Here is a 27668-nt window from a genome sequence, read left to right as displayed (position 1 = left end):
CATATCAGGTAACCAAGCGAAACGCTTTGCTTGGTTACCCGATATTTACCTTGGTTACTAGCGTCCGCCGCTCTCAGGCTGCCAGTGCCGGCTCCCTGCTCCCTGCACACGTAGCCAGAGTACACATCGGGTAAATAAGCAAAGCGGTTTGCTTATTAACCCGATGTGTACTCTGGCTACGAGTGCAGGGAGCCAGTGCTAAGCGGTGTGCGCTGGTAACCAAGGTAAATATCGGGTAACCAAGCTTGGTTACCCAATATTTACCTTAGTTACCAAGCGCAGCATCGCTTCAACGTGTCGCTGGTGGCTAGGGGCTGGTCACTGGTCGCTGGTGAGATCTGCCTGATTGACAGCTCACCAGCGACCATGTAGCGACGCACCAGTGATCCTGACCAGGTCAGATCGCTGGTGGGATCGCTGTAGCGTCGCTAAAGTGTGACGGTACCCTAAGGGGCAAAGTTTCTTCTTATGGAAAGCCCCAAGTCGTTGTGAGGAGATTTATAGGATGCAATGCTTCTTTTGGAATTTAAATATGCAGAGAGACTTCAGAGAGAAAGAAGGCTGGAACACTAGTGCCTCTAATTAGTCATAGCAAATCTAAATATAAATATGGACCCTTTTTATTGAGGCTTGCCACATGACTTGGGGCAACAAGCCAAAGCAGAAACTCCATCTACAGACACTGTTTTGGGAGTTGTGCCACTCCTCTATGCAAAGCAGGAGATCTGATTTGGCTTATCGATGATGGGTTGAATTTGGGCTCATTGCTTGTAGGGAAAACAATTCCTTAATACAGCACTATGTCTACGGCACTCTATTTATTACAGTGTTATTGATTTATGAATTAACTTGAACTTTAGTATAAAGTTGTCGCCTTGTTGTTTTCTTCACACAGGCTATTTATAAATTATGTACTAATACCGGTGAGACTCTGTTGCTGTAGTATGTTGTAATGTGATGAACCATGTAAGGTGCTTTGGCAAATAGTTCAAGCTACAGTAGATGTTCCTCTAGAGCAGTCATGGCAAACCTTTCACAGTCCGAGTGCCCAAACTGTGGCCCTAAACCCAAATTTTTTTCCAAAGTGCCGACCAATCCTATTATGTAAATAATTGATTTTAACCTTACTTTTTCAGTCTTCTCTTCTCCTCAGCAGGGGGCATCACACTCATGCGTGCTTACCACACATTGAAGCTCAGCCTCTCCCACTGCCCTTTACAAACACAGCAGTTGGATTGAGCTTTCTGGAAAAAAATTGCAGCAAATTAGACAGACAGGGATTTTAGCATAAAATGCAATCATATTTCACCCTATAATCCACATTTCAAAGTCTGAACATCTCGAAATCCCATAAAGACGTATGACATGACCCTCATCCTGACATATATTTCCTACATTCTGGTATATTTGTCCCCATCATGGCCCCATCCTGGTAAATGTACACAATCCCGGCATATTTCCCATTCTGGTAAATGTTTCCCCATCCTGGTAAATGTACCCCATCCTAATATGTTCTCCCATCCTGGTAAATGTCCCTTATCCTGGTAAATGTCCCCCATCCTGGTAAATGTCCCCTTTCCTGGCATGTTCCCCCATGCTGGTAAATGTCCCCCTTTCTGGTAAATGTACCCCATCCTAATAAATGCTCCCATCCTGGTAATTGTACACCATCATGGTGTACCCCATCCTGGTAAATGTTCTCCTTCCTGGTAAATGTACCCCGTCCTGGCATATTCCCCCATCCTGGCATGTTCCTCCCTCCTGGTAAATGTTTTCCCATCCTGGTAAATGTACCCCACCCTGGCATGTTCCTCTCACCCAGAATGACTAATCATCAGGTAAGCAGAGAGTTTAGGTGGATCCCAGGCTCCCCTCCCCCAGACCTAGGGACAGGAACACTACAGGGGGTGATTACCTAAAGACAACACAATGTTCACCCAAGAATACATAGAATGGACAGAGAACCACGCCTAAAATATGAACCTACACAACATGATACACAACCCCCCATATTCCACAATCACACTGGCATGTTCATGTTTCCCCATTCTGGCATGTTCATGTTTCCCCATCCTGGCATGTTCATGTTTCCCCATCCTGGCATGTTCATGTTTCTCCATCCTGGCATGTTTATGTACCCCGATCCTGGCATGTTTCCCCCATCCTGGCATGTTTCCCCCATCCTGGCATGTTTTCTCCATCCTGGCATGTCTCCCCCATCCTCGCATATCTCCCCCATCCTCGCATATCTATGTACCTCTATCCTGGCATGTTTTCCCCATCCTGGCATGTCTCCCCTTGCTGCCATGGCTCCCATGCTGCCATGTTTCCCCCATGCTGCCATGTTTCCCCCATGCTGCCATGTTTCCCCCATGCTGCCATGTTTCCCCCATGCTGCCATGTTTCCCCATGCTGCCATGTTTCCCTCATGCTGCCACGTTTCCCCCATGCTGCCACGGTCTCCCTACCTTGGCACAGCCGCACACAGTTTTAAAAAAAACAAAAAAAAAAACCCCCAAACAACTCATCTTCCAACACACGCTCCATTGCTGCGCGCCGCTGGGTCCTCAGATCCCATGCAGCCACAAGACGTCATTACGCCGGCGCCGCTTACTGATGCTCCCGCTGTCTCCTAGAAATGTCTCCTCTGCTCCAGCACAACTTTGAACTGCTGGCGCGATCTGCCAGCAGTGCAAGAGGCTGCATGAGGCGTCAGCATGCGTGCCGACAGAAAGAGCTCTGCGTGCCCAGTTTGGCACGCGTGCCATAGGTTCGCCATCACTGCTCTAGAGAATAGCTGAAGATAATATGAAAAGTACACAAAGAAAGCTACATATTGTGTGGGTGGATCACCAATGTTATTGTTTATTTGTTTTGCTCATATGAACACGTAGCTGTTCTCCATCTATTGTATATAAATATTTGCATACGTTTTTGTGACCTTGAGCTTCCCATTATGAGAGCTGAGAAGAGCGCTTCTATGCTCTAGGAGCGTATTACTGCTGCATGCTATATCAGGTGATGCTTCTTCTAAGAGTAGACGTTCTTTCATATCTGTGAATTAGGAGTCCTACAACGTGCGCACATTTCAGTGGGGAAACGCGCCTTCTTCTCGAAGGTCAACACATAGCACACGACAGGTGCTGCTGTTTCAGCTTGGTTGTAGATATAGAACATGGTATATATGAAAGCGGATTTACTGATCAAAAAAGACGCTGACCCCCGTGTATCCATAATTTATCAGATGTGAATTAAACATGATATTTCTGGCTCATTACAAGCAGATTAATTTATCATAAGTTATTTTAATTGACTGACGCCCTGTTATTCGAGCATTGTCGAAAATAAAAAAACGAATGCTATTTTGAAGGCATACTTGTTTTTATTAGTAGTGACTGCATTTGTGAAATACTTGAGACACACTGAATGTGCTTAAGGTGCTATGGGAAGCGGTGCTCTAATTCAGCAATGTTTCTGCCCTACTTGTTCTGTCATTGTGTTGGGTAATGGCATTTCCTACAGCAGTGTTACCCGACAGAACTGGCACTGAAACAAGAAACGCCAGTGTCAGTAGAAAACCTTCATCTTTACTCTGCCAATACCCTCGTAAGAGAATATGCCCTTTAATTAAAACTGTAACGCTTTTTTAATTAAAACTTCACTCAAGACGGTACTGTGTTACAGAGGAAGGCAGTGTGTGCTGTCTTCCTGGTAAACACGCCTGAACAGATATGATCATCTGTCCATTGGCCCAAAGGAACGGAGATAGATAGATAGATAGATTTAGTTTATTGTTTTGTGGAAAAGTCTTTAATACAGTACTAATATAGAATTTTTATTTTTATTAACTCTGTTAAAGAGGGATACCAGAGTGGAATAAATATAACAGATGGCTAAAGCTGAGAAATCTCAAATATCCTTTTAGTCTGCTGCATCAGAGGTCTCAAACACGTGGCCCACGGGCCGCATACGGCCCTGAGGCTGCTTCTTGCGGCCTGCAGCCCCTTTGATCATGGCGGCTGGTTCAGAGGACCGCAGCAGTCAGCACTTTATTTTAGATGATTTGCCATCGCTGCACAGAGTTTAGCTCTGTTCACAGCTATCGCAGCCACCGGTCAATCAGAGACCAGTAGTTGAAGCTTATGATGTCACCTGCTTGCCTCTGATCGGATGGCAGCTGCCCATGGAATGGTTGTGCACAGGGCTTGACTCTGCACAGCGTGTCTGAAGTAAAGTGCTGACTGACCGCGGCGCCAGGGGCACGATCACAAAGGGGCTGAAGACCGCAAGAAGAGGACACAAGGGAATGGATGACAGCCAAGGGCGGTGATGTATCCTGTGGCCCCTGGGCCAGTTCCGGGGATCGCAGTGCTCTGGCTGGCAGCCGCACTTTCCTGGCTGCCGGCAATTAAATCCACGTCTGCACATAGCGTTCTCTGCTGAGCGCTGCGTCCAGGACAAGTTCATCTGTGGGCAGAGCTAGCGCGTCGTGTGCTGAGCTCCTGCCCTACAATGAAGAGAGGATACGAAGCATCAACATCCCACCGAGCTGTATGTCTCCCCAACCCTAGCGCTGCCTTAACACTCTCACAGAACTGTCTGTCTCCCCCAACCCCAGTGCTGCCTGTATACCCCAAGAACTATCTGTATCCCACAACCCCAGTGCTGCCTGTATACCCCCCCAGAACTGTCTATCCCACCAATCCCAGTGCTGCCTGTATAGCACCCACGACTGTTTGTCCACCCAAACCCCGCCACTGCTTGTATACCCCCCAGAACTATCTGTCCCCCCAACCCCAGCGCTGCCTGTGTGCCCCCAGAACTGTCTGTACCCCCCAACCCCAGTGCTGCCTGTGTACCCCTCCAGAATTCTCTGTCCCCCCCAACCCCAGCACTGCCGGTATATCCCCAGAACTATCTGCCCACCCCAATCCCAATGCTTGTATAACCCCCAGAACTGTCTGTCAGCCCAACCCCAGTACTGCCTGTATACCTTCAAAACGGTCTACCCCCCAGAACTGTCTGTCCCCCCAACCCCAGTGCTGCCTATATACCACCAGAACTGTCTGCCCCCCCAACCCCAGCACTGCCCGTATACCCTCAGAACTGTGTGTCCCCTGGCCCCGGTGTGGTATACACCCCTAGAACTGTCTTTCCCCTGACCCCAGTGCTGTATACCCTTCCAAAACTCAGTTCCCTGACCCCAGTGCTGAATATCCCCCAGACCTATCTGTTCCCCCCATCCCAGTGCTGTATGTCCCCCACCTCAAGGCTGTATACCCCCAGAGGTGTGTGTGTGTGTGTGTGTGTGTGTGTGTGTGTGTGTGTGTGTGTGTGTGAGAAGAATGGCACAATGGACGAGGCTACTACAGGGCATTATACAAGAAGAGCACCAGCGTTGGCACATTTGTAAAAGGGGACAGTGATGAGCACTTTCCTACAAGGGACCAGGATGAGCACGTTTACTACCAGGGGACAAGGATGGGCACGTGACTACAGGATGGGGCACATTACTACAGGATGACCACATTACTACAGGATGGGGATCAGGATGGAGCACATTACTACAGGATGGCCACATTACTACAGGATGGGGATCAGGATGGAGCACATTACTACAGGATGGGCACATTACTACAGGATGGAGACTAGGATGGGCACATTACTACAGGATGGGCACATTACTACAGTATGGGCATCAGGATGGAGCACATTACTACAGGATGGGGCACGTGACTACAGGATGGGGATCAGGATAGGGAACATTACTACAGGATGGGGATCAGGATGGAGCACATTACTACAGGATGGGCACATTACTACAGGATGGAGACTAGGATGGGCACATTACTACAGGATGGGCACATTACTACAGTATGGGGATCAGGATGGAGCACATTACTACAGGATGGGCACATTACTACAGGATGGAGACCAGGATGGGCACATTACTACAGGATGGGGCACGTGACTACAGGATGGGGATCAGGATAGGGCACATTACTACAGGATGGGCACATTACTACAGGATGGAGACCAGGATGGGCACATTACTACAGGATGGGCACATTACTACAGGATGGGGATGAGGATGGAGCACATTACTACAGGATGGAGACCAGGATGGGCACATTACTACAGGATGGAGCACTTTTCTACAAGAAGGGGAACAGGATGGGATACTTTACTAATAGATGAGGAGCAGGATGGAAAAATTACTTACAAGAAGGGGACAAAATGTAAAAAAATAAAATAATTAAAAATAAAGCATGATTTTTTTCACCATTGAAATTGCTTTTTATATAGAAACAAAAAAATTGCATGTTTGTTATTACAAACAAGCAAAATCTGTTCAAAAACAGTGATCCAAAGTTGTAAAGAGAAATAAATGGTACCACTAAAACGTCACTTGGCCCTGCAAAGAATGCCGCCCCCCAAATAATTTTTTTATCTATAAGCGGCCCTTTTCCCCTGCTGAGTTTGAGCCCCCTGGTTAAAAAAAACAGGGTCCAGTATTCAGTATGACCAGACAAAGGCCGCCACTTCACCTTCAAGATTGTCACACTATTAAAGGGAATCTGTCACCAGGTTTTTGCCACCTAATCTGAGAGTAGCATAAAGTAGTGACAGAGACTCTGATTCACTTACTAGGCTGCCTAGTGTAGTTTTGATAAAATCACTGTTTAATCAGCAGTAGATTATCATTAGAGAACTACTTGGCCTGCTGCCTGGTAGACTAGCATATTCATGAGCTCTGTATAATTGCTAGATCTGCAGCAGAGAAAACATTGATTTTATCAAAATGACAGAAAACAGCTTAGTAAGGCTGCTTTCACACTACGTTTTTTTAACATGCGTCATGAACGTTTTTTTGCTGTAAAAGCGGATCCTGCTTTTACAGCAAAAAAACGCATGCAAACGCATGTTTTATTTTGCAGGATCCTGTCACTTTACATTTATGGGCGGGCATTGGAGTCATGTGATCGGGAGTCAGTGGAACTGAACGTGATAGACTGGGAGCCGGCTTCTGACAGCTGCGGAGGCTCGTAACCAAGGTAAACATCAGGTAACTTGCTTGGATACCCGATATTTACGTTGGTTACGAGCATCCACAGGTGCTAGGAGCTGGGCTGCCTGCTTCCTGCACACGTAACCAACGTAAACATCGGGTAACTAAGAGAAGCGCTTTGCTTGGTTACCCGATATTTATCTTGGATACGAGTGTCCACAGCTCTCAGGCGGGGGAGAGAGAGAGGGGAGAGGGAGGGGCAGAGAGACTGATCACACGAGCTGGTTTCTGGGCATGCTCAGTAGAGCAAGCAGGATCCTGTCTATCAGCATGCCAGCGTTCACATGCGTTTGCATGCTGTTTAGTCAGGATCCAGCAATTTGCAGTATTTGGACGCAGCTCAAAAACGCTACAAGTAGCGGTTTTGAAAAATGTTAAAAAACTGCAACTCGCTGGATCCTCACTATAACGCACGCAAACGCAGGTGAACGCATGTTGACGCGAGTCCATTGCAAATGCATTAAAATGAAAACACATATGCACTGGATCCGTTTTTGCGTTAAAAAAACGTAGTGTGAAAGCAGCCTTAGTGACACATCACTGGAAGCAGGGTCTCTGTCTCTACATTGTGCTACTCTCAGATGATGTAGCGAAAACCTGGTGACAAATTCCTTTTATATAGTTTTTCCCACAAACAACAATGATAGTTCATACATTTTTCATCGATTGCATCTTCTGCTAATTGCTGAAACATTCTCTAATATGGCCAGCCGCTAATATGAGACACACAGAGTGTCATCAGGTTGTGCTAACATGGTGTGTTTTGTTGCTTTTATTTTTCTTGCACATTTTCACAAATCTGCAAAGATATCCTTATGTCAGCAAAGTATATGAGAATCTTGAAGTGTTGTGCACTTGTTCAGTATTTTTTTTTCTTCCAGATTATGTTGCAGAAAAAAATCTGCAGCACGTCAATTCTTTCTGCCTTTTTAACTGCGTTTTCACCATTGAAAGCAATGAAAAAAAATGCATAAAAAATCAGCAAATCGCAACAAAAACACATTTTTGCAGCAGCGTTTGGCCTGCCAGAACATGCAGATTTGGTTGCAGATTGTTTGCAACCAAATCTGCAACGTGTGCACATAGCCTAAAGGGTGCTTTACACGCTGCGACATTGCCAGCGATAGCTAGCGATGTCGTGCGCGATAGCACCTATCCCCATCGTTCTTGCGACATTTGATGATCGCTGCCGTAGCGAACATTATCGCTATGGCAGTGTCACACGCAAATACCTTGTCAGGATTTATAGAATAAGGGGGCACCTTTCCCCTATTGGGATCACCATCAGCAAAATTGGGGCAAATTAAGACAGGAGAAAAAGAGTTGCTGTATATAGGGATCAACCAATGCGTTTTTGTTCAATTCAAACAATTTTTTTTTTTTTTTATTGGTACAAAAATTTGTGCATACATAGAATCCAGACAAGACAGTGAAAGGGTTAAAAACATTTAAAATATGTATAATTAACGAACACCCCAATACATGGTTCCATGTCAGGAACCTGACACCGAAATTCCGAATACCACTATACTAGATGTACCATACAATAATAAATCCAGGTGGAATACAGATCATAAATGTCATCAGTTACTGCAATCATATACCCAATAATACATAAAAGTATAGCATACTATCTGACACCACCATTGTTAAATACAATGTAATAATTATAGACCACCAGCAGGACAAATAAAGAGACCTTATATAAAGGAAATCAGCGTACAACAGACACCGATTTAAGTAAGGTAAAACACCAGCTAATCAAAGGCGTCCGTGATGAAACACCAGGTTATATTACCACCTGCTGAGGTCCAGATTTAAAGCAGTGCAAGGTCCCAGGATCGGTGTGGGTATGGGGCAAATCGCAACAAAAACACATTTTTGCTGCAGCGTTTGGCCTGCCAGAACATGCAGATTTGGTTGCAGATTGTTTGCAACCAAATCTGCAACATGTGCACATAGCCTAAAGGGTGCTTTACACACTGCGACATTGCCAGCGATAGCTAGCGATGTCTTGCGCGATAGCACCTACCCCCGTCGTTCTTGCGACATTTGATGATCGCTGCCGTAGCGAACATTATCGCTACGGCAGCGTCACACGCACATACCTTGTCAGTGACGTCGCTGTGACCGCCGAACAATCCCTCCTTCAAGGGGGAGGTGCGTTCGGCGTCATAGCGACGTCACTTTGGCGTCACTAAGCGGCCGGCCAATAGCAGAGGAGAGGAGGGGCGGCGGAGATGAGCGGCCGGAACATGCCGCCCACCTCCTTCCTTCCTCATTGCCGGTGGACGGCAGGTAAGGAGATGTTCGTCGCTCCTGTGGTGTCACACGTAGCGATGTGTGATGCCGCAGGAACGACAAACAACCTCTCTACTGACCAGACAACGATTTTTGGTAAATGAACAACGTGTTACAGACCAACAATTTTTAACTCTTTTGCGATCGTTTAAGGTCACTCCTAAGTGTCACACGCTGCGACATCGCTAACGGCGCCGGATGTGCGTCACAAACACCGTGACCCCGACGATATATCGTTAGCGATGGCGCAGCGTGTAAATGGCCCTTAAGAGTCACAGAAAAGCAAAGAAGTAGACATTTTTTGGCCACATCCCACACGGATGACTGCTTCATTGTAAACAATTTCCTCCGGAACCGTATTATGAAAACCACACAACTCCAGGCACATTTAACACTAGAAGTCCCAGGGAGGGGTCATTTAACATTTCTACCATTGGAACCCTATGGAGCTCGAAATTCCTGGGACATCTAGTGTTAAGTGTAACGTCAGACTATTTGAAACAGTTTACAGAAGCATGGTCTGCTTACTTGATGACCTGCAAGGGTACCTGACCATGCACAGGCGTCATTGATGCTGGACGAGAGACCAGTGGCCCTGATGAATGTCACGCTGAGCAGAAATGATACCACCAACAGTGTTGTAGATGTCAAGGAGAGCACTGTGCATCAGCCACTGTTATCACCAAACGATCCTTTGGTGGAGGTGTTTCAGTGTGGGCAGGTGTGTCTATTCAATACCAAATTGCCCTATACTTTGTGAATGGGACAGTGACAAGCTCTTATTGCTTGAATAACATGATTAATCCAGTCATTGTGCCATTGTGTGTAATTTAATCTTTATGGACGACAAGGCTCCAGCTCATCAAGGTCGCATCATCAGGGAATGGCTTCTGGATACTGGGGTACCTCAAATGGAGTATCCTCCATGCTTATTGTCTTTTCGTTCACCATTGCATGCTTCTACTTAAAGGGAACCAAACATCAGGATTTTGGTATCTAAGGTGCAGCCAGTGCAGTACTGGCACTATCAGGCACAGGCTGTACATACCATTAGTGGGCAGCTCGGATGTGTAGGCTGTTAAATCCAAGTTTATAAAGTTTGAAAATTCATCATGTTTTTGATTGACGTGCGCACCTCTGTTGCTAATGTCCGGGCGGGTTATGCATGTGGATTCCCGCCCCCTGCCTCCTGTTCCTCCCTCCCTCTGGCTGTATGTAAATTTCTAATCTTCAGTTACACGGAGTCGGAGTCAGCGCCTGCGCATAGCGCTAATCTCCGGCGCCGTGTTTCTGAAGCCCACAGTATTATTGTGCACGGAAGGGCGGCGCATGCGCCCTCGCTTCTTCAGATCTGTTGTGACCGCGGGAGCGTGCGCGGTCACAACATGACTGGAGAACAGTCCCGCAGTCACAACGAGATCTGAAGAAGCGAGGGCGCATGCACCGCCCTCTCATGCACAATAATACTGTGGGCTTCAGAAACACGGTGCCGGAGATGAGCCCTATGTGCAGGCGCTGACTTCGACGCCGTGTAACTGAAGATAGTCTGAACACTGACAGGCTGAACCTCTACTCCTGTAACCTCTGCAGCAATGCTGACAGCACTCATACGTCTATTTTGAAAAGACAACCTCTGGATATGATGCTGAACATATGCACTCCACTTCTTTGATCGACTATGGTGCAGCCTGTTCTGAGTGGAACTTGTCTTGTTAAACCACTGTATGGTCTTGGCCACCATGCGACAGCTCAGTTTCTGGGTGTTGGCAATCTTCTTATAATCTGGGTCATCTTTATGTTGAGCAACAATTCTTTTTTTTCAGATCCTCAGAGAATTCTTTGCCATGAGGTGTCATGTTGATCTTCGAGTTACCAGTATGAAAGTGCGTGAGCGATAACAACAAATTTAAGACACTTCCCATTTACACTTGAGATCTTGTAACACTAATGAGTCATCGGGGAGAGGAAATGGCAAATTTGGCCATTTTCTCTTAGGGGTGTACTCACTTGTTCAGTTATATCCTCAGTGTTCTCCCATGAATAGATATAATAAAGTATAATAGTGTGTATGTGTGTGTGTATGTGTCTATATATATATATATATATATATATATATATATATATATATATATATATATATATATATATATATATATATAAAATGTCATATGAAAAAGTTTGGGCACCCCTATTAATGTTAACCTTTTTTCTTTATAACAATTTGGGTTTTTGCAACAGCTATTTCAGTTTCATATATCTAATAACTGATGGACTTAATAATATTTCTGGATTGAAATGAGGTTTATTGTACTAACAGAAAATGTGCGATCCGCATTTAAACAAAATTTGACCGGTGCAAAAGTATGGGCACCCTTATCATTTTCTTGATTTGAACACTCCTAATTACTTTTTACTGACTTACTAAAGCACTAAATTGGTTTTGTAACCTCATTGAGCTTTGAACTTCATAGGCAGGTGTATCCAATCATGAGAAAAGGTATTTAAGGTGGCCACTTGCAAGTTGTTCTCCTATTTGAATCTCCTATGAAGAGTGCCATCATAGGCTCCTCAAAACAACTCTCAAATGATCTGAAAACAAAGATTATTCAACATAGTTGTTCAGGGGAAGGATACAAAAAGTTGTCTCAGAGATTTAAACTGTCAGTTTCCACTGTGAGGAACATAGTAAGGAAATGGAAGAACACAGGTACAGTTCTTGTTAAGACCAGAAGTGGCAGGCCAAGAAAAATATCAGAAAGGCAGAGAAGAAGAATGGTGAGAACAATCCACAGACCAGCTCCAAAGACCTGCAGCTTCATCTTGCTGCAGATGGTGTCAATGTGCATCGGTCAACAATACAGCGCACGTTGCACAAGGTGAAGCTGTATGGGAGATTGATGCGAAGGAAGCCGTTTCTGCAAACATGCCACAAACAGAGTCGCCTGAGGTATGCAAAAGCACATTTGGACAAGCCAGTTACATTTTGGAAGAAGGTCCTGTGGACTGATGAAACAAAGATTGAGTTGTTTGGTCATACAAAAAGGCGTTATGCATGGAGGCAAAAAAACACGGCATTCCAAGAAAAGCACTTGCTACCCATAGTAAAATTTGGTGGAGGTTCCATCATGCTTTGGGGCTGTGTGCCCAATGCCGGCACCGGGAATCTTGTTAAAGTTGAGGGTCGCATGGATTCAACTCAGTATCAGCAGATTCTTGACAATAATGTGCAAGAATCAGTGATGAAGTTGAAGTTAGGCAGGGGATGGAAATTTCAGCAAGACAATGATCAAAAACACCGCTCCAAATCTTCTCAGGCATTCATGCAGAGGAACTATTACAATGTTCTGGAATGGCCATTCCAGTCCCCAGACCTGAATATCATTGAAAATCTGTGGGATGATTTGAAGCGTGCTGTCCATGCTCGGCGACCATCAAACTTAACTGAACTGGAATTGATTTGTAAACAGGAATGGTCAAATATACCTTCATCCAGGATCCAGGAACTCATTAAAAGCTACAGGAAGTGACTAGAGGCTGTTATTTTTGCAAAAGGAAGATCTACAAAATATTAATGTCACTTTTATGTTGAGGTGCCCATACTTTTGCACCGGTCAAATTTTGTTTAAATGCGGATTGCACATTTTCTGTTAGTACAATAAACCTCATTTCAATCCAGAAATATTACTGAGTCCATCAGTTATTAGATATATGAAACTGAAATAGCTGTTGCAAAAACCCAAATTGTTATGAAGAAAAAAGGTTAACATTAATAGGGGTGCCCAAACTTTTTCATATGACTGTATAAAAATATACACAGTTGTACCCAAAAGTTTACATACCCCAACAGATTTTTTTGCTTTCTTGGCCTTTTTTCAGAGAATATGAGTGACAACACAACACTTTTTTTCCATTCATCGTGAGTGGCTGGGTGAAGTCATTTATTTATTTATTAGAATAAGAATGCTGTCAAACTTTTGCACTGTATTCATGAGGTTTAATTTATTTTTTACGCCATCTTGAAACAGTTTGTTTCCAAAATTGTAATTGAGATTTTCTGCTCCATTAGTCAAGCATCATGCGCTGGGATGGTCAGTAAATTGCTCTATGACTTTCTATTAATACCTGCCATATTTTAATCATTCTTTTCATGCATCTTGAATGAAATGATTGTACAGTTGAAATGCATTGGAAATCTGTGTTGCACCTCAACAAATCCTGTAAAGAAATACAGAGCGAAGAATTTTCTAAAATATGTATTTATTTTTTGTGGACTATGCATTGTATGCAAAACCTAGGATAATAACAAATGAGAAATAACCTGCCGTAAGTAAATAGTGATAGTACAAGTAAATGACAGGATATTTAGTTGACACTATTTTGAATAGAAAAAAAAGCCTAAAACCCATCCCACTGCGACAAGATATACCCAATCAGGATGGTCCCTAAGGCTATGTGTGCACTGAGCGTTTTTCGTGGCGTTTTTGCACGTTTTTTCGAGTGCGTTTTTGTCCGTTTTTGGGCTCAAAACTGCATGACTTTGCTTCCCCAGCAAAATCTATAGGCCCTGTCACACACAGAGATAAATCTGTGGCAGATCTGTGGCAGATCTGTGGCAGATCTGTGGCAGATCTGTGGCAGATCTGTGGCAGATCTGTGGCAGATCTGTGGCAGATCTGTGGCAGCAGTGAAATTGTGGACAATCGGTGCCAGGTTTGTGGCTGTGTACAAATGGAACAATATGTCCATGATTTCACTGCAACCACAGATCTGCCAAAGATTTATCTCTGTGTGTGACGGGGCCTTAAGACTTTTCATTTTTGCTGTCGGCACACAACTTTTGTTTTTAGCTGTATTTTTGAACTAAAAAAATTGACATGTCAATTCTGTCCTGCGTTTTACTGCATTTTTGACCCATTCAATGCATTGGAAAAACGCAGCAAAACACAGTGATAAAGCGGTAAAAATGCATGCGTTTTTTACCGGTGCGTTTTTGCGGCCAAAAACGCACAAAAACGCAGCGTTAAGAAGACGCTGTGTGCGCACATTAGCCTAATTTTTGTAGGTCCACCTCACAATGTGCCTCTATAAATGGGGACAGAGGAAGACCTAAGCCTGACTTTGGAAAGCTATATAGACGTGACGCACAGCACAAAAAGGAGGAGTCTTGTCTCTGTATGTACGATGTACAAAAAACTAAAGCAAGAGTGATGAAATGAGCCAGCACAACTGTTGGTATGAGTGCAATGTGTAGATGGTAACATACAGGAACTAGTAGGTAAATGTGGATTAGTCAGCGCTGATGTAGATAGACAAAATCCAATCCATAGAAGTGTATATGACAGGGTGGTTTGTTTCAACGCGTTTCTGATGAAGTGGAGTTTCCCTTCGAAACGCGTTGAAATAAACCACCTTGTCGTTTACACTTCTATGGATTGGAGTTTGTCTATCTACAGCAGTGGTGACTACTATACATTTATCTACTGGTTCCTGCATGTTCTCTTCATACCTATGGGTTGTGGATCTTGCGGCAGTTGTATTGGCACCTAATACTGGTTGTGTGTCACACAACCCTACAAGGTGAGCGGCCACCTTTGGCACTACATTACCTAATATTTGGGTAAGACCCTATTGCGCTTGCTTAGTCACAGAATCATTTTTCAATGTGTAGATGCATATTCACACTGTAAATCGTCTTTGTTTATGCATTGTATGCATCGTAATTTTATTTTATTTTTTTCTACAGTGGTAACCATATCTTTCAAGGCCTGGCTGCTGGCATTGCAGTGAATGAAAATGGAAGAGGTCAAATCACAGGTATGCAATGAATATGAGTTATACATAGCTAGCATATTGACTGCCTTAAAATATGTTTTTTTTCATGTAGGAGGAGGAGAATTGAAATTTTAAATAAAAAAAACTATTACCTCTGTACTGTGTTCAAAAACTTTAACATTGCAATCATAGAAATATGTAAATTTTTGGTTCTTTGTTGAATTCAAAGAACATAATTTTACTATTTTTTTAATTGTTAATTAAATGAAGGTTTATTTTTTGTGGTGGCAAGTTTCTGTTCTGATTTGCACCATTCTATAATACATATAATTCATTGATAAAGGCCATATGCACACATTGGTTATTTGGTGAGTTTTTACCTCAGTATTTGTAAGGCCACGTGCACACATTGGGTATGTTGTGTTTTTTACATCAGTATTTGTAAGCCAAATCCAGGAGTGGGACAATCAGAGGAAAAGTATAATAGAAACACAGGCACCACTCCTGCATTTTACACCCACTCCTTGTGTGTTGGCCTTACAATTACTGAGGTAAAAAACTTACCAAATACTCAATGTGTGCATGTGGCCTTACAAATACTGAGGTAAAAACCTCACCAAATACTCAGTATGAATGTGGTCTTACTGTTATTGCATTTTTTTTGTGGAGGGTAGGAATTAGTATTCCAAATAATTGCCTCAGTGTAACATGCCCTTGCTTGGTCTAATTGGGTTAAACCTTTGGTAGATTTGAGAGGCCATAGTACCACATCAACATCCTTTGGAGTTCTCTCAAATCCTGACATTTGTGGCTAAAGGCCCCGTCACACTAAGCAACATCGCTAGCAACTTCGCTGCTAACGAACAACTTTTGTGACGTTGCTAGCGATGTTGCTGTGTGTGACATCCAGCAACAACCTGGCCCCTGCTGTGAGGTCGTTGGTTGTTGCTGAATGTCCTGGGCCATTTTTTAGTTGTTGCTGTCCTGCTGTGAAGCACAGATCGCTGTGTGTGACAGCGAGACAGCAACAACTAAATGTGCAGGTAGCAGGAGCCGGCTTCTGCGGAGGCTGGTAACCAATGTAAACATCGGGTAACCAAGAAGCCCTGTCCTTGTTTACCCGATATTTACCTTTGTTACCAGCCTCCGCCGCTCTCACTGTCAGTGCCGGCTCCTGCTCTGTGCACATGTAGCTGCAGGACACATCGGGTTAATTAACCCGATGTGTGCTGTAGCTAGGAGAGCAGGGAGCCAGCGCTAAGCATTGTGCGCTGCTCCCTGCTCTCTGCACATGTAGCTGCAGCACACATCGGGTAATTAACCCGATGTGTGCTGTAACTAGGAGAGCAGGGAGCCAGCGCTCAGTGTGCGCTGCTCCCTGTTCTCTGCACGTGTAGCTGCGTGCACTTGTAACCAAGGCAAATATCGGGTTGGTTACCCGATATTTACCTTAGTTACCAAGCGCAGCATCTTCCACGCGGCGCTGGGGGCTGGTCACTGGTTGCTGGTGAGCTCACCAGCAACTCGTGTAGCGACGCTCCAGCGATCCCTGCCAGGTCAGGTTGCTGGTGGGATCGCTGGAGTGTTGCAGTGTGACATCTCACCAGCAACCTCCTAGCAACTTACCAGCGATCCCTATCGTTGTTGGGATCGCTGGTAAGTTGCTTAGTGTGACTGGACCTTAAGGCATAACATCATGGTAGGCTATCTGCACACATACAAGATATGCATTAGAAAATTCTGTTATAATTGCTAATTTGTTTGCAGGAAAAACAGCACAAAATTTGTGCGTTTTTTTTGTCACTTTTTTTTTAGCATGTGTTTTTGTTGTGGATTTTTGTAAACTTATTAGAATGGGTCACATCTCCAGGAAAAAAATGCTGCAAGAATTGCCATGCTGTAGATTTAAATCTGCTGTAAATCTTGAAGGAAAATATAAGCAGCATGAGACCTCAGGAGTCTTCACTTTGCTGGCATCAGTAAATCCTTCAGGTTTCGTGATGTAGCTTCTGAGAAAAAAATGCAACATATGCACACATTAGTGATGAGTGAACACCACAACACTCGGGTGCCTGGTACTTAGAATGAGCAGTCGGACGCTCGGATGGGTGTGACTTGAGTACCTAAGTATAATGGAAATCAATAGGGAACTCCAGCATTTTCCCAGAAGATCTTCAGGAAAAATGCTCGCGTTTCCCATTACTTCCATTCTACTCAATTGTCCGAGTGTCCGACTGCTCATTACCAGTACCGTAGTTAAAAAAACCTGTTGAAAAAGAAGCGCAATAGGGTCTTACCCTGACAGACAGGGGGTGACAGAAAGGATAATCCTACTCACCAAGGAGGGTTGTGAAAGGCACAACTCCTGTTACAGCATAAATCTGGATCAACGGCAGCAGTACCCCCAGGTGGCTGATAACAGAGAGAGATTGTGGAACGGCGCTTTGTAAACCGCGCCAAAGATCACTGATGAAATCTTAGGCATAAGGTCCTGAGGAAGGGAGCAGAGCCTCCTGAAACGCGTAGACCTGTGCAAAAATAAAAAGTTTACATTAATCCAAGATTTCATCAGTGATCTTTGGCGCGGTTTACAAAGCCCCGTTCCACAATCTCTGTCATTATCAGTACCGAGCAGCCGAATGTGGTGGTGCTCACTCATAACTAGCACATATCCTTACAGATGCACTCCCAAAGATACAATGAGTTTTACCAATGAGTGCACAATATCACACATATGGATCCATTGCTGAGCAGCATTAGGCCTCTCCTGGATTGAACATTTCAAACTGCATACATTATTAAATAGATCTCTTAGATGTTTTGTAGTTCCATAGGAAGGCAAAAACCCTATGAGGCAGATGCTAATTGCCTCATATATTGAGGAAAAATTCTTTTGTGACTCCACATATGGCAATCAGACTAGTTTTCTGGATTAACATTACATCACAGAATCTAGTGCGCATAATGCTGCTTTCACACTTCAGTCTTTTTGCATCAGTCACAATCCGTCGGTTTGAGAAAGAACTGAATCCTGCAAAATAATGACGGATTCCGGCAACGGATCTGGGTTTTTTTTAACCGAGCATATTTATTTTCTCTCTCTCGGGTTTTCAATGGCAATTAACCTTTGCCAGGTAAAAAAAAAGGCAACAATGGATCCGTTTTTTTGCAGGATCCGTTGCATCAGTTTTACAACAATCTGAGACGCATCAGTCACAAAATGGATTGTGACTGATGCAAAAAAACGGAAGTGTGAATGTACCCTAACCTGTAATATTATATTTTTCAAGAAAAGCTTTGAGCCACTCCTTTAATTTGAGATTTGGTGTATCTTTTTTTGAAAATCCGTATGAGAAAGCCTGCATAATTTGTTTGGACGTTATTCCCCTGATATTAAAATGAGAACTATCCCTGGACTCTTAAAGTTCTGTAAATACAGACTTAAATAGTAAAGCCCACTACATGCTCCAAAGTTTCTTATCTCTCGTGGATCAGGACTGCAGGTAGGTGGAATGTATGTATATATTAAAATCATTTGTAGATCATAGGTATGACTTGGTGAACTATAGAAATATATGTACATATACAAAACAAGTTCTGCAGGACTCTCTTATAAAGAGTCTGTCAGTCACGCAGCCCAAACCACAAGCAGCATGAATCGGAGCCTGGCTGCATGATTGCTCCGTTGTCTAAATCTAGTTTGAAGATCCAGCCAGGGACTATAGCCGGACACTAAACTATTCTAGCTTCTCCCCTCTTTCTACTTTCATACTCTCTGCCCAGGGGAGAAGCTGGCCAGGGTCCGCGCCAGATTATAATAATAATCATTTTTATTTGTATAGCGCCAACGTATCCCGCAACACTTTACAATTCAGAGGGGACAATTGAGAAGGAACAAGGGAAAATTCAACAGATACCAAGAGAAGTGAGGGCCCTGCTCGTAAGCTTGCAAGCTTACAGTCTATGAGGAAATAGGGGAGGCACAAAAGGTAAATTGGTGGAAAAAAAACCCAAACTTGTCATATATGGATCGGCCATCAAAATAATAGGGGGTTCAAAACCAGGTGCATGAACCGGTCATCTGCCAGAATTTACACAAGTACAGAGTGTGAAAAAGTACATGAAGAAGGAACCAGAAGATACAGGGAACAAGAATTGGAAGTAAATTTTGTGAAGGGCAAACTGTAAATAGTTAGATGAGCGAGGTGAAGTGATAGGCTAGTCTAAAGAAATATGTTTTTAGGGTCCGTTGAAGGTGTGGATGTTGGGAATTAATTGAATTGTGCTTGGTAGTGTGTTCCAGAGCATAGGCGCAGCTTGTGAGAAATCTTGAAGACGGGAATGGGAGGTTCGAATTATTGAGGGTGTCTGTTTTGTCTTAATGACCCACCAGCCAGAGAAAACACTGCCGGCAACTAACGAGGGCACTCAATACAGTGAAATCCTAGGTGCATTGCCCCCTGGGAAATATGCAAATCAAAAAAGTCTGTGGAGCCTCTGTTAGGAGTCTCAACACAGAAACCAGCCAGATATCCCTCCGGGAAGGACCTAGCCAAGGAGTGGCTCTTTTTAGGAGTCCACCATAACCACCATATTAAGTGGCCCTTTTAGTCACTATCCAACTCTTTGACAAGTTTAAAGATATGACAAGAGAAATACCAAGGCCAGGTATCCATCCACAGACCTGTTTTGGGTATTGTCCCTCATCAGTGTGGAGTAGGATTCTGGCCAGGTGGGAGCAATGCCTAGTAGACCAACAAGACAAAACAATCACTGATCTCGGGGAGACCAGCCAGAGAAAACACTGCCGGCAGCCAACGAGGGCACTCAATACAGTGAAATCCTAGGTGCATTGCCTCCTAGGAAATATGCAAATCAAAAAAGTCAGTGGAGCCTCTGTTAGGAGTCTCAACACAGAAACTAGCCAGATATCCCTACGTGTATTTCCCTTGTCATATCTTTAAACTTGTCAAAGAGTTGGATATTGACTAAAAGGGCCACTTAATATGGTGGTTGTGGTGGTCTCCTAAAAAGAGCCACTCCTTGGCTAGGTCCTTCCCGCAGGGATATCTGGCTAGTTTCTATGTTGAGACTCCTAATAGAGGCTCCACAGACTTTTTTGATTAGTCTTAGGTCATTAGCAGAACAGAGACCACGGGTGGGGTGATAGAGATGAAGGAGGAGATGTAGGGCGGTGCGGAACTGTGGAGAGCTTTGTGGGTGAGAGTCATAAGTTTATATTGTAGCGGATGGGCAACCAGTGCAATGACTGGCACAGAGTAGAGGCATCGGTGGAGCGGTTGGAGAGGAAAGAAATCCTGGCTGCGGCATTCAGGATGTATTGGAAAGGGGAAAGTTTAGGAACAGTGAGACCAATTAATAGAGAATTACAGTAATCCAGACGAGCATGAGTAAGAGCGGCAGTTAAGGCTGCTTTACACCAGACAATCTATCGTGCGATAGATCGTCGGGGTCACGGTATTTGTGACGCACATCCGGCATCGCTGGCGATGCCAGCCTGTGTGACACCTCCTAGCGACGCAGTATCGCTCACAAATCGTGAGTCGTGTACTGCTTGCTAGGTTCCATAATATCGTTTAATTTAGTTGTTCATCAATTCCGGGGTAGCACACGCCGCTCCGTGTGATACCCCGGGAACGATGAACAGCAGCTCACCTGCGTCACGCGGCCGCCGCCGGCTATGTGAAGGAAGGCGGTGGGCGGGATGTTTACGTCCCGCTCATCTCCGCCCCTCCGCTTCCATTGGCCGGCGGCCATGGGACTTCGCTGTGACGCCGAACGTCCCTCCCACTCCAGGAAGTGGACGTTCGCCGCCCACAGCGTGGTCGCACGAGAGGTAAGTACGTGTGACGGGGGTTACCGACTTTGTGCACCACGGGCGGCGATTTGCCCTGACGCAAAAAGGACGGGGGCAAATTGTGAAATTGCACAATCAGTCGTACCGTGTAAAGCAGCCTTAAGAGTTTTTGCAGAGTCAACAGTAAGAAGAGGTCGAATTCTAGACATGTTTTTGAGGTGGAGGTGACATGAGCGAGCGAGTGAATGAATATGGGTTGCGAAGGAGAGATCAGAGGTAAACATGACTCTAAGACAGCTGTGTGCTGCTGGGGAGTAATGGTAGATTAGTCCATTCCCTGTCTATGATCCCCAGCCAAATTTTCATGCTATTATTTCTGAGAAACGCCATTGAGTCTCAGAGAAAACATTCCTGGCTGCATTCATGCAGCCAGACTACAGTTTATGCTGCCCGTGGTTTGGGTAGCATGAATCATGTGACTGGCTCCCTTTTTATATAGACATTTTGGTCTAGTCGGTGCTCATATTGACTTGCCATACTTAATATTCTGTAGAGTGTACATAACAATAAGCATTGTGCAATAAAAGAAGAGAAATCATTCTGATAGTCTTTTCTTCTCCCTATATTCTTAGCTTAGATAGAATAACTTTCCCAATATCTATATTCTTATTAACAGCCCCTTTCCGTTGGCGACCATGTACCAGTGCAGCAGCTAACTGGATTTCATGGGAAATTTGATCCTCCATCTTAGTATAATTGCTTTTCTAAATGAGATGCCAATTCCTGTACTCAGGGAAAAGCTCCCATTACATCTGTAAGAATTCTTCACGTCTGAGTAGCCGCAGCACAGGAATTTATCCTAAGCCCTAGAATGACATGTGTGATGTCTAAGTCTCTTGTTAGCAAGGCTTTATTGTTGTAGACAGATTCATGCAAGCATTTCTGATCTAGCAGCCTTGACTGAATTCTCTGAAAACAAGCCATACTTTAAATGTAGCAAATTACTAGGATGGCGAGCACCAATTCTCTGCAGAGCAGTCTGCACCAGCGGTGCAGGTACGACAATCGGCTCGTAACAAGAGTAGGCAGGCCTAGTGGCTTGATACCCACTTCCCATCATATAGCTTGCTACAGATTACTTTAGCAGTAAGTAGGTCAGTGACATTCAGCTGGATACTTGTTCTCAAAGCCCTCAGGAACTTTGTTCTCTTCTAAATTTATGTTGAAAGGGCAGATGGAACATGAATGGCATCCTTAGGAAAATCATTTTTCCCCGCATATACTCATTTTTACACAATTTTGTTCAGATTAATGATCATGTGGGAAATAATTTTAATAAGTTTTAATGTCATTAAACCAGAAACTGTATCTGTTGTATTTTACCAGCATAAAAAACGTCCCTTTTTTCTTTAATATGAGAGTGTCAGAACAGAATGTCTGTACAAACCAAACACTTCTTGTTTTTCATCTCTATTTGATCCCTCTCCCTTCAGTGACAGCTCTGGTATTATAAGAGACAGAGCAGGGGCATAAATAGATGTAAAGCAAATAGCAGCGAAGGTGCACTGAACTGTTAGAATTTGTCCACGGTGCATTAAGCGCTGGTGCTTGGTTTGAACAGTCATTTTGTGCCTCTGTGCCCCCCGTGCCAGCAGCCAGTGCTGCTCGGATCCGGATCTACGGTACGGCTCGAGGGGTTCTCCGGATCCTGGGGTCGCATGGACACTCCGAATGAAAGGGGACGTATACGGGATTGGTTGTAATATGTCTGTGACGCCACCCACGGTGTGTGGTGAGATGCAGCACCACCGCTGCCGTTGCGGGGCTCTCGGGGACATTGGGCTGGCAGCTGGATGTTAACCCCTCCGTGGGCAGGGATGGATGTCCCGGGGCCCAGTGTCTCTATGTTGAGGATGGAGAGTTTAGGGGCCGGCGCACCCGGCCAGGCCGGGGATGTTACTCACGGTCAAATAAAGCACACAAGTCCTGTGGTAAACCAAGGTGATGGTGGCCGGCTGCTGCAGACGGGTGTATCTGATCCCACACCCGGGTTGGTAGTCAAAGTCTCTCTGCTCTGCACTCAGTGTTTTGTAGGTAGGACTTCCCGGTGTGAAACGCGGGAGTCCGCTCCCGGTCCTTTGATTGGGAGCCGTGCCTGTCTGATGCTGACCCTTGGGATCTACGGGCTCTGGCGGTTGCCCTATCCCTCTCTGTGGGTGGTTGTCTACTTTTCGGGAGTTAGGTTGGGACAGGACCTGTAATCCTGCCCTCAATTGGTTAATTAGCTAGGCCGTCAGTGCCGGTCCTGGCTTCAGGGTCCAAGTATCCCCTCTGTGCACACGGTTTCCGGGTCGGTTCTCCAGTGTCGGTACCGGTGGGCTCCAACCCTGTCCCAGTCCACCTTGGATCTCCGGCTGCCGTCTTCCCGTCTCCTGCAGACTCTGGCTACCTTCTGCCACCTAGCCAAGGTGTCAGGGCTCCGACCCTGGCACCTGTCAGCTTGGCACCTCCACTCCACTTGAACTTGATCTCCATCTGACTGTTTTCCCGCCCCGGACTCTCCAGACCCCTAGGTGGGCGTTCCCTATCCGCCTGGTCCCGCCCACTGGTGTGTCTGTCCTTCCCTGAGGGGGGTGACTAGGGTTTCAGGTCGGCTGATTTAACCCTTCGTGGGATGGGTGTTATGCGGGGGCCTACATGTACAACTACCTGGTTTTCCAGGGCGCTACACCTCCAATATGAACTTTTGGTGATTGTCACGGGGTCCTTCTCCGATATCACACAATCAACAGAGCGAGAGATGGGTGAACAATCCAAAGAACATTTATTCCAATCAAAATCAGACGATCCATTAAATAATCCACCAGACAGAGGGTAAAGTAGTCCAGTAATGGGATAAATGTCCCGGGGATCAGTCACAATCCTCCAGCAGTCCTTTTCCAGGGAAATCGGGGTTTCTCAACGGCTCTCCGGGGTGCTGTCTGTAGCCGCAGCCTCTCCCCCAGATCATGAATTTTCCTCCTTCTCTCGTGTCTTTCTCAGCCAGAATGAATAATGCCCCAGGTAAACAGCGAGTTTGGTGGATCCCAGGCCCCCTCCCCCAGACTTAGGGACAAAAGCCTGGCAGGGGGTGATTAACCTAACTTAACAAGACAATGTACACAGAATGGACAGAGCACCACGATCTAAAATATGAACCTACACAAAATTCTACATAACCCCCAGTATTCCACCATCAAAGTGAGTTTTTGATTTTTCAACATTTCTGCACCTATCATGTAAATTATATTACTTGTTCTTTTTAATGACATATATTGTTTTTTAATTAACATTCGTTATTGTATTTGCGACACCAGGTTTTGTCTCTTTTTTGTTTATCATGTTTTAAATAATGCTGCTTTGCTTTTGATATTTCCTAGTGTTTGGCTGTGACAAAAAACTTTATTGATACAATTTTTCAGATTACATGCATTTTGGATAAAAAATTGTTTAAAAGAACTGAAGTCCTCAGTGGTTGATACCTTTTAATGGCTAACTGAAAAGATGGTAATAATAGCAAGCTTTCCAGACTACTCAGGTCTCTTCTCCAGGCGTAATATAACACAAAATCTGAAGAGTCACATATTTATATACAACAGGACATAGAATGGGGCAGTAAACAAAACAAATTATGTGAAGCAGAACTATCACTATGGCAAGAGGACAAACTGTTGTGGCCATAAATATTGCTGCAGTTCAGTGTGAAAGTTTTATTCGCCTCTGATTAGGGTCTGGTCCGGGCTGTGATGCCCCCGGATGGTCTGAGGAGCAGACCTGAAATGGGACAGTTTTCATCCAAAACACATAAAAAACTCTATTGTATACAGCCAGGCTATCAGATACAATCGGATATGTTCCAACAGTACAGATAGAGACAATCACCTTGAGGGCCTCAGTAAGACCTTTCTGAATCAAGGCTACCACCCAAGAACAATTGAAAACCAGATTACAAGAGCCACCAGAATATAGGCCCAGTCACACACAACGACTTACCAGCGATCCCGAAAATGATGCGACCTGATAGGGATCGCAGGTAAGTCTCCGGGAGGTCGCTGGTGAGATGTCACACAGTCAGATCTTATCAGCGATGCAGGAACAATACAGGTCGCAGTAGCGACCTGTATAACGATCTCAGCAGTACAGTAACCCTGTCACACAGTGTCAAACACAGCGATGTGTCCTGCCCAGCAGGACATCGCCTTTGAAGAAAATGGCCTGGACCATTCTACAACGACTAGAGATCTTACAGCAGGGGCCTGATCGCTGGTAGTTGTCACACATAACGAGATCGCTAACGGGATCGCTAGAAACCGTGACTCAGCTGCGATCTCGCTAGCGATCTCGTTATGTGTGACGGTACCTTATCAAGAAACCATCTCCTACATTATAAAACTAAAGAAGAAAACAACTGGATCCCTCTTGTAATCACCTACAATCCACATCTGGAGGTGTTAAGAGGAGCTGCACGTAAACTACAACCATTACTGCAAAAAGATGCCCGGTTAAAATCTAGACCCCCCCCACTTCTGTGTTTTAGACAGCCCCCAAATCGAAGAAGCATCATTGTCAGAAGCTCCCTGTCCTCTTCAACAACAACAGGAACACTTCCCTGCAACCAGAAAAAATGTAAGACCTGTCCATTTATATTGACAACGGACAAGATAAAGATTCCCAAATCACATCAGGACTGCAAGATCCCAGGTACCTTCAGCTGCACTACAACTAATGTGGTGTACTTAATTATATGTACCAAATGTCCAACTGGGGTTCTGTATGTAGGGGAGACCGGACAACAGCTCAGGACAAGGATGAATTCTCACCGCCACACAATTAGAGAAAAAAGGATAGATCTACCTGTGGCCAAACATTTTTGTATCCCAGACCACAGCATCATGGACATGAAATTGCTGGTATTGAAAGGAAACTTCAAGTCCCAGAGAGATAGGAGACTATGGGAGTACAAACTTATGATGAACGTTGACACATTCAGAGCAGGAATGCATGTGTCTCATGGATTCATGTCTTTTTACATCAATTAAGAGATGTGCTCCTCAGACCATCCGGGGCATCACAGCCCGGACCAGACCCTAATCAGAGGACAATAAAACTTTCACACTGAACTGCAGCAGTATTTATGGCCACAACAGTTTGTCCTCTTGCCATAGTGATATTTCTGCTTCACATAATTTGTTTCATTTACTGCCCCAGTCTATGTCCTGTTGTGTATAAATATGTGACTCTTCAGATTTTGTGTTATATTCAACCTGAAGAAGAGACCTGAGTAGTCTCGAAAACTTGCTAGTATTACCACCTTTTCAGTTAGCCATTAAAAGGTATCAACCACTGAGGACTTCAGTTCTTTTAAACAATTTTTTATCTCTACTGGCTAACACTGTGCAAAGATATATTTTACCTGTATCAAAATGCATTTTGGATGCACTTCCGCCGTAGAAATGCACTAAAACGCATGTACGACATTACCTCTGGATTTTCAAGTCTACGCAAGTCTATGGGAAAATCTGCACATGAAGCTCGGTGTACCCACAAGAGAAATTAACATGTTAGAGATATGAAACATACACTGCAGTGGGCAGGAGATTTCTATAAATCACATCCACTGAGCTGGAACTGTAAGACCTTGTGTTTTTGATGCAGTCAAAAATTCATTGTGGGCACATTGCCTTAATTTGAGGGTATTGGTGAATTTTATTGCCACTTACTATGGAATTTCCTTGAATCGTGTCTAGTGATGAGCGAGCACTACCATGCTTCAGTGTTTGGTTGGTACTCAGAGCAGTTGGATGTTCAGATCGCGACTTGAGCAACCGAGAAAATTCAAGTCAATGGGGGACTTAAGCATTTTTCCTGGAAATCTTCAAGCATCCAACTGCTTTTTATGATTATCGAGCACCCAAAGACGGTAATGTACTCGCTCATCACTAATCGTAACCTGAAATACTAGTTCATCAGTAATCCGTGAAATACTTCCACCTGTATCCAGCCGTACATTGTTATACCTTCATTTCAACAAATGTTTATTTTTTTATTCCTTGACAGAAAATGTCATCCGTGAAAATCAGTGGGGTGGTGTGGACATTCGAAGAGGCGGTGATCCAATTCTTAGAAGTAATCTTATATGTTGTGGCTATTCTGATGGAGTGGTTGTGGGAGAACGAGGGAAAGGTCTTATTGAAGGAAACACCATATACGGTAAATATATCTCACATGTATGTTCTAGATGTTAGAATGACTGCAACAGGAAGCACATGAAGTTTGGCATTTAATAAAATATCTTATATATTTGTATCAATTACAGCTTTATAGACACTTGAACCTTAGCTGTCTGTCTTTGAAGCTAATCAGGTGAAATTTATTTTAAAACTCTGATGAGAACAGTAAAATTCCCTTCTACTTAAAGGAAACCTGTCGGGTGCAATATACACTCAGAACCACGAGCAATTCTGGGTGCATATTGCTAATCCCTGCCTAACCGTCCCTGTATACACTATGCTAATGAGCGAGGGCACTAGTTCCCTGGGCGCTAGTTCCCCAGCCAGTCGCCCCTCATTAGTATGTTAGTACGCCCCTGTGGGCATGCTAACATTCTAATGAATACGCAGCGTCACACGATGATCTCACTCACCTCTCCGCTGCCATCGCCGCCCGACG

General features: G+C 44.5%; 1 protein-coding gene across 1 annotated transcript in view; it reads left to right on the top strand.

The window, feature by feature from the left end:
• Nucleotides 1–27668, top strand: part of FBXO10 (F-box protein 10) — a 96509-nt gene that overhangs the window by 37145 nt on the left and 31696 nt on the right. The window contains exons 7-8 of the mRNA XM_075315862.1: nucleotides 15114–15184; nucleotides 27057–27209. Of these exons, the coding sequence (XP_075171977.1) occupies nucleotides 15114–15184; nucleotides 27057–27209 (224 nt within the window). The remainder of the gene's footprint in view (nucleotides 1–15113; nucleotides 15185–27056; nucleotides 27210–27668) is intronic.

This window comes from Anomaloglossus baeobatrachus, chromosome 1 (assembly GCF_048569485.1).
Source record: "Anomaloglossus baeobatrachus isolate aAnoBae1 chromosome 1, aAnoBae1.hap1, whole genome shotgun sequence".
Taxonomy (NCBI): domain Eukaryota; kingdom Metazoa; phylum Chordata; class Amphibia; order Anura; family Aromobatidae; genus Anomaloglossus; species Anomaloglossus baeobatrachus.
Note: the sequence above shows the minus strand (reverse complement) of the source record. Positions and strands in the feature narration are given on the sequence as shown.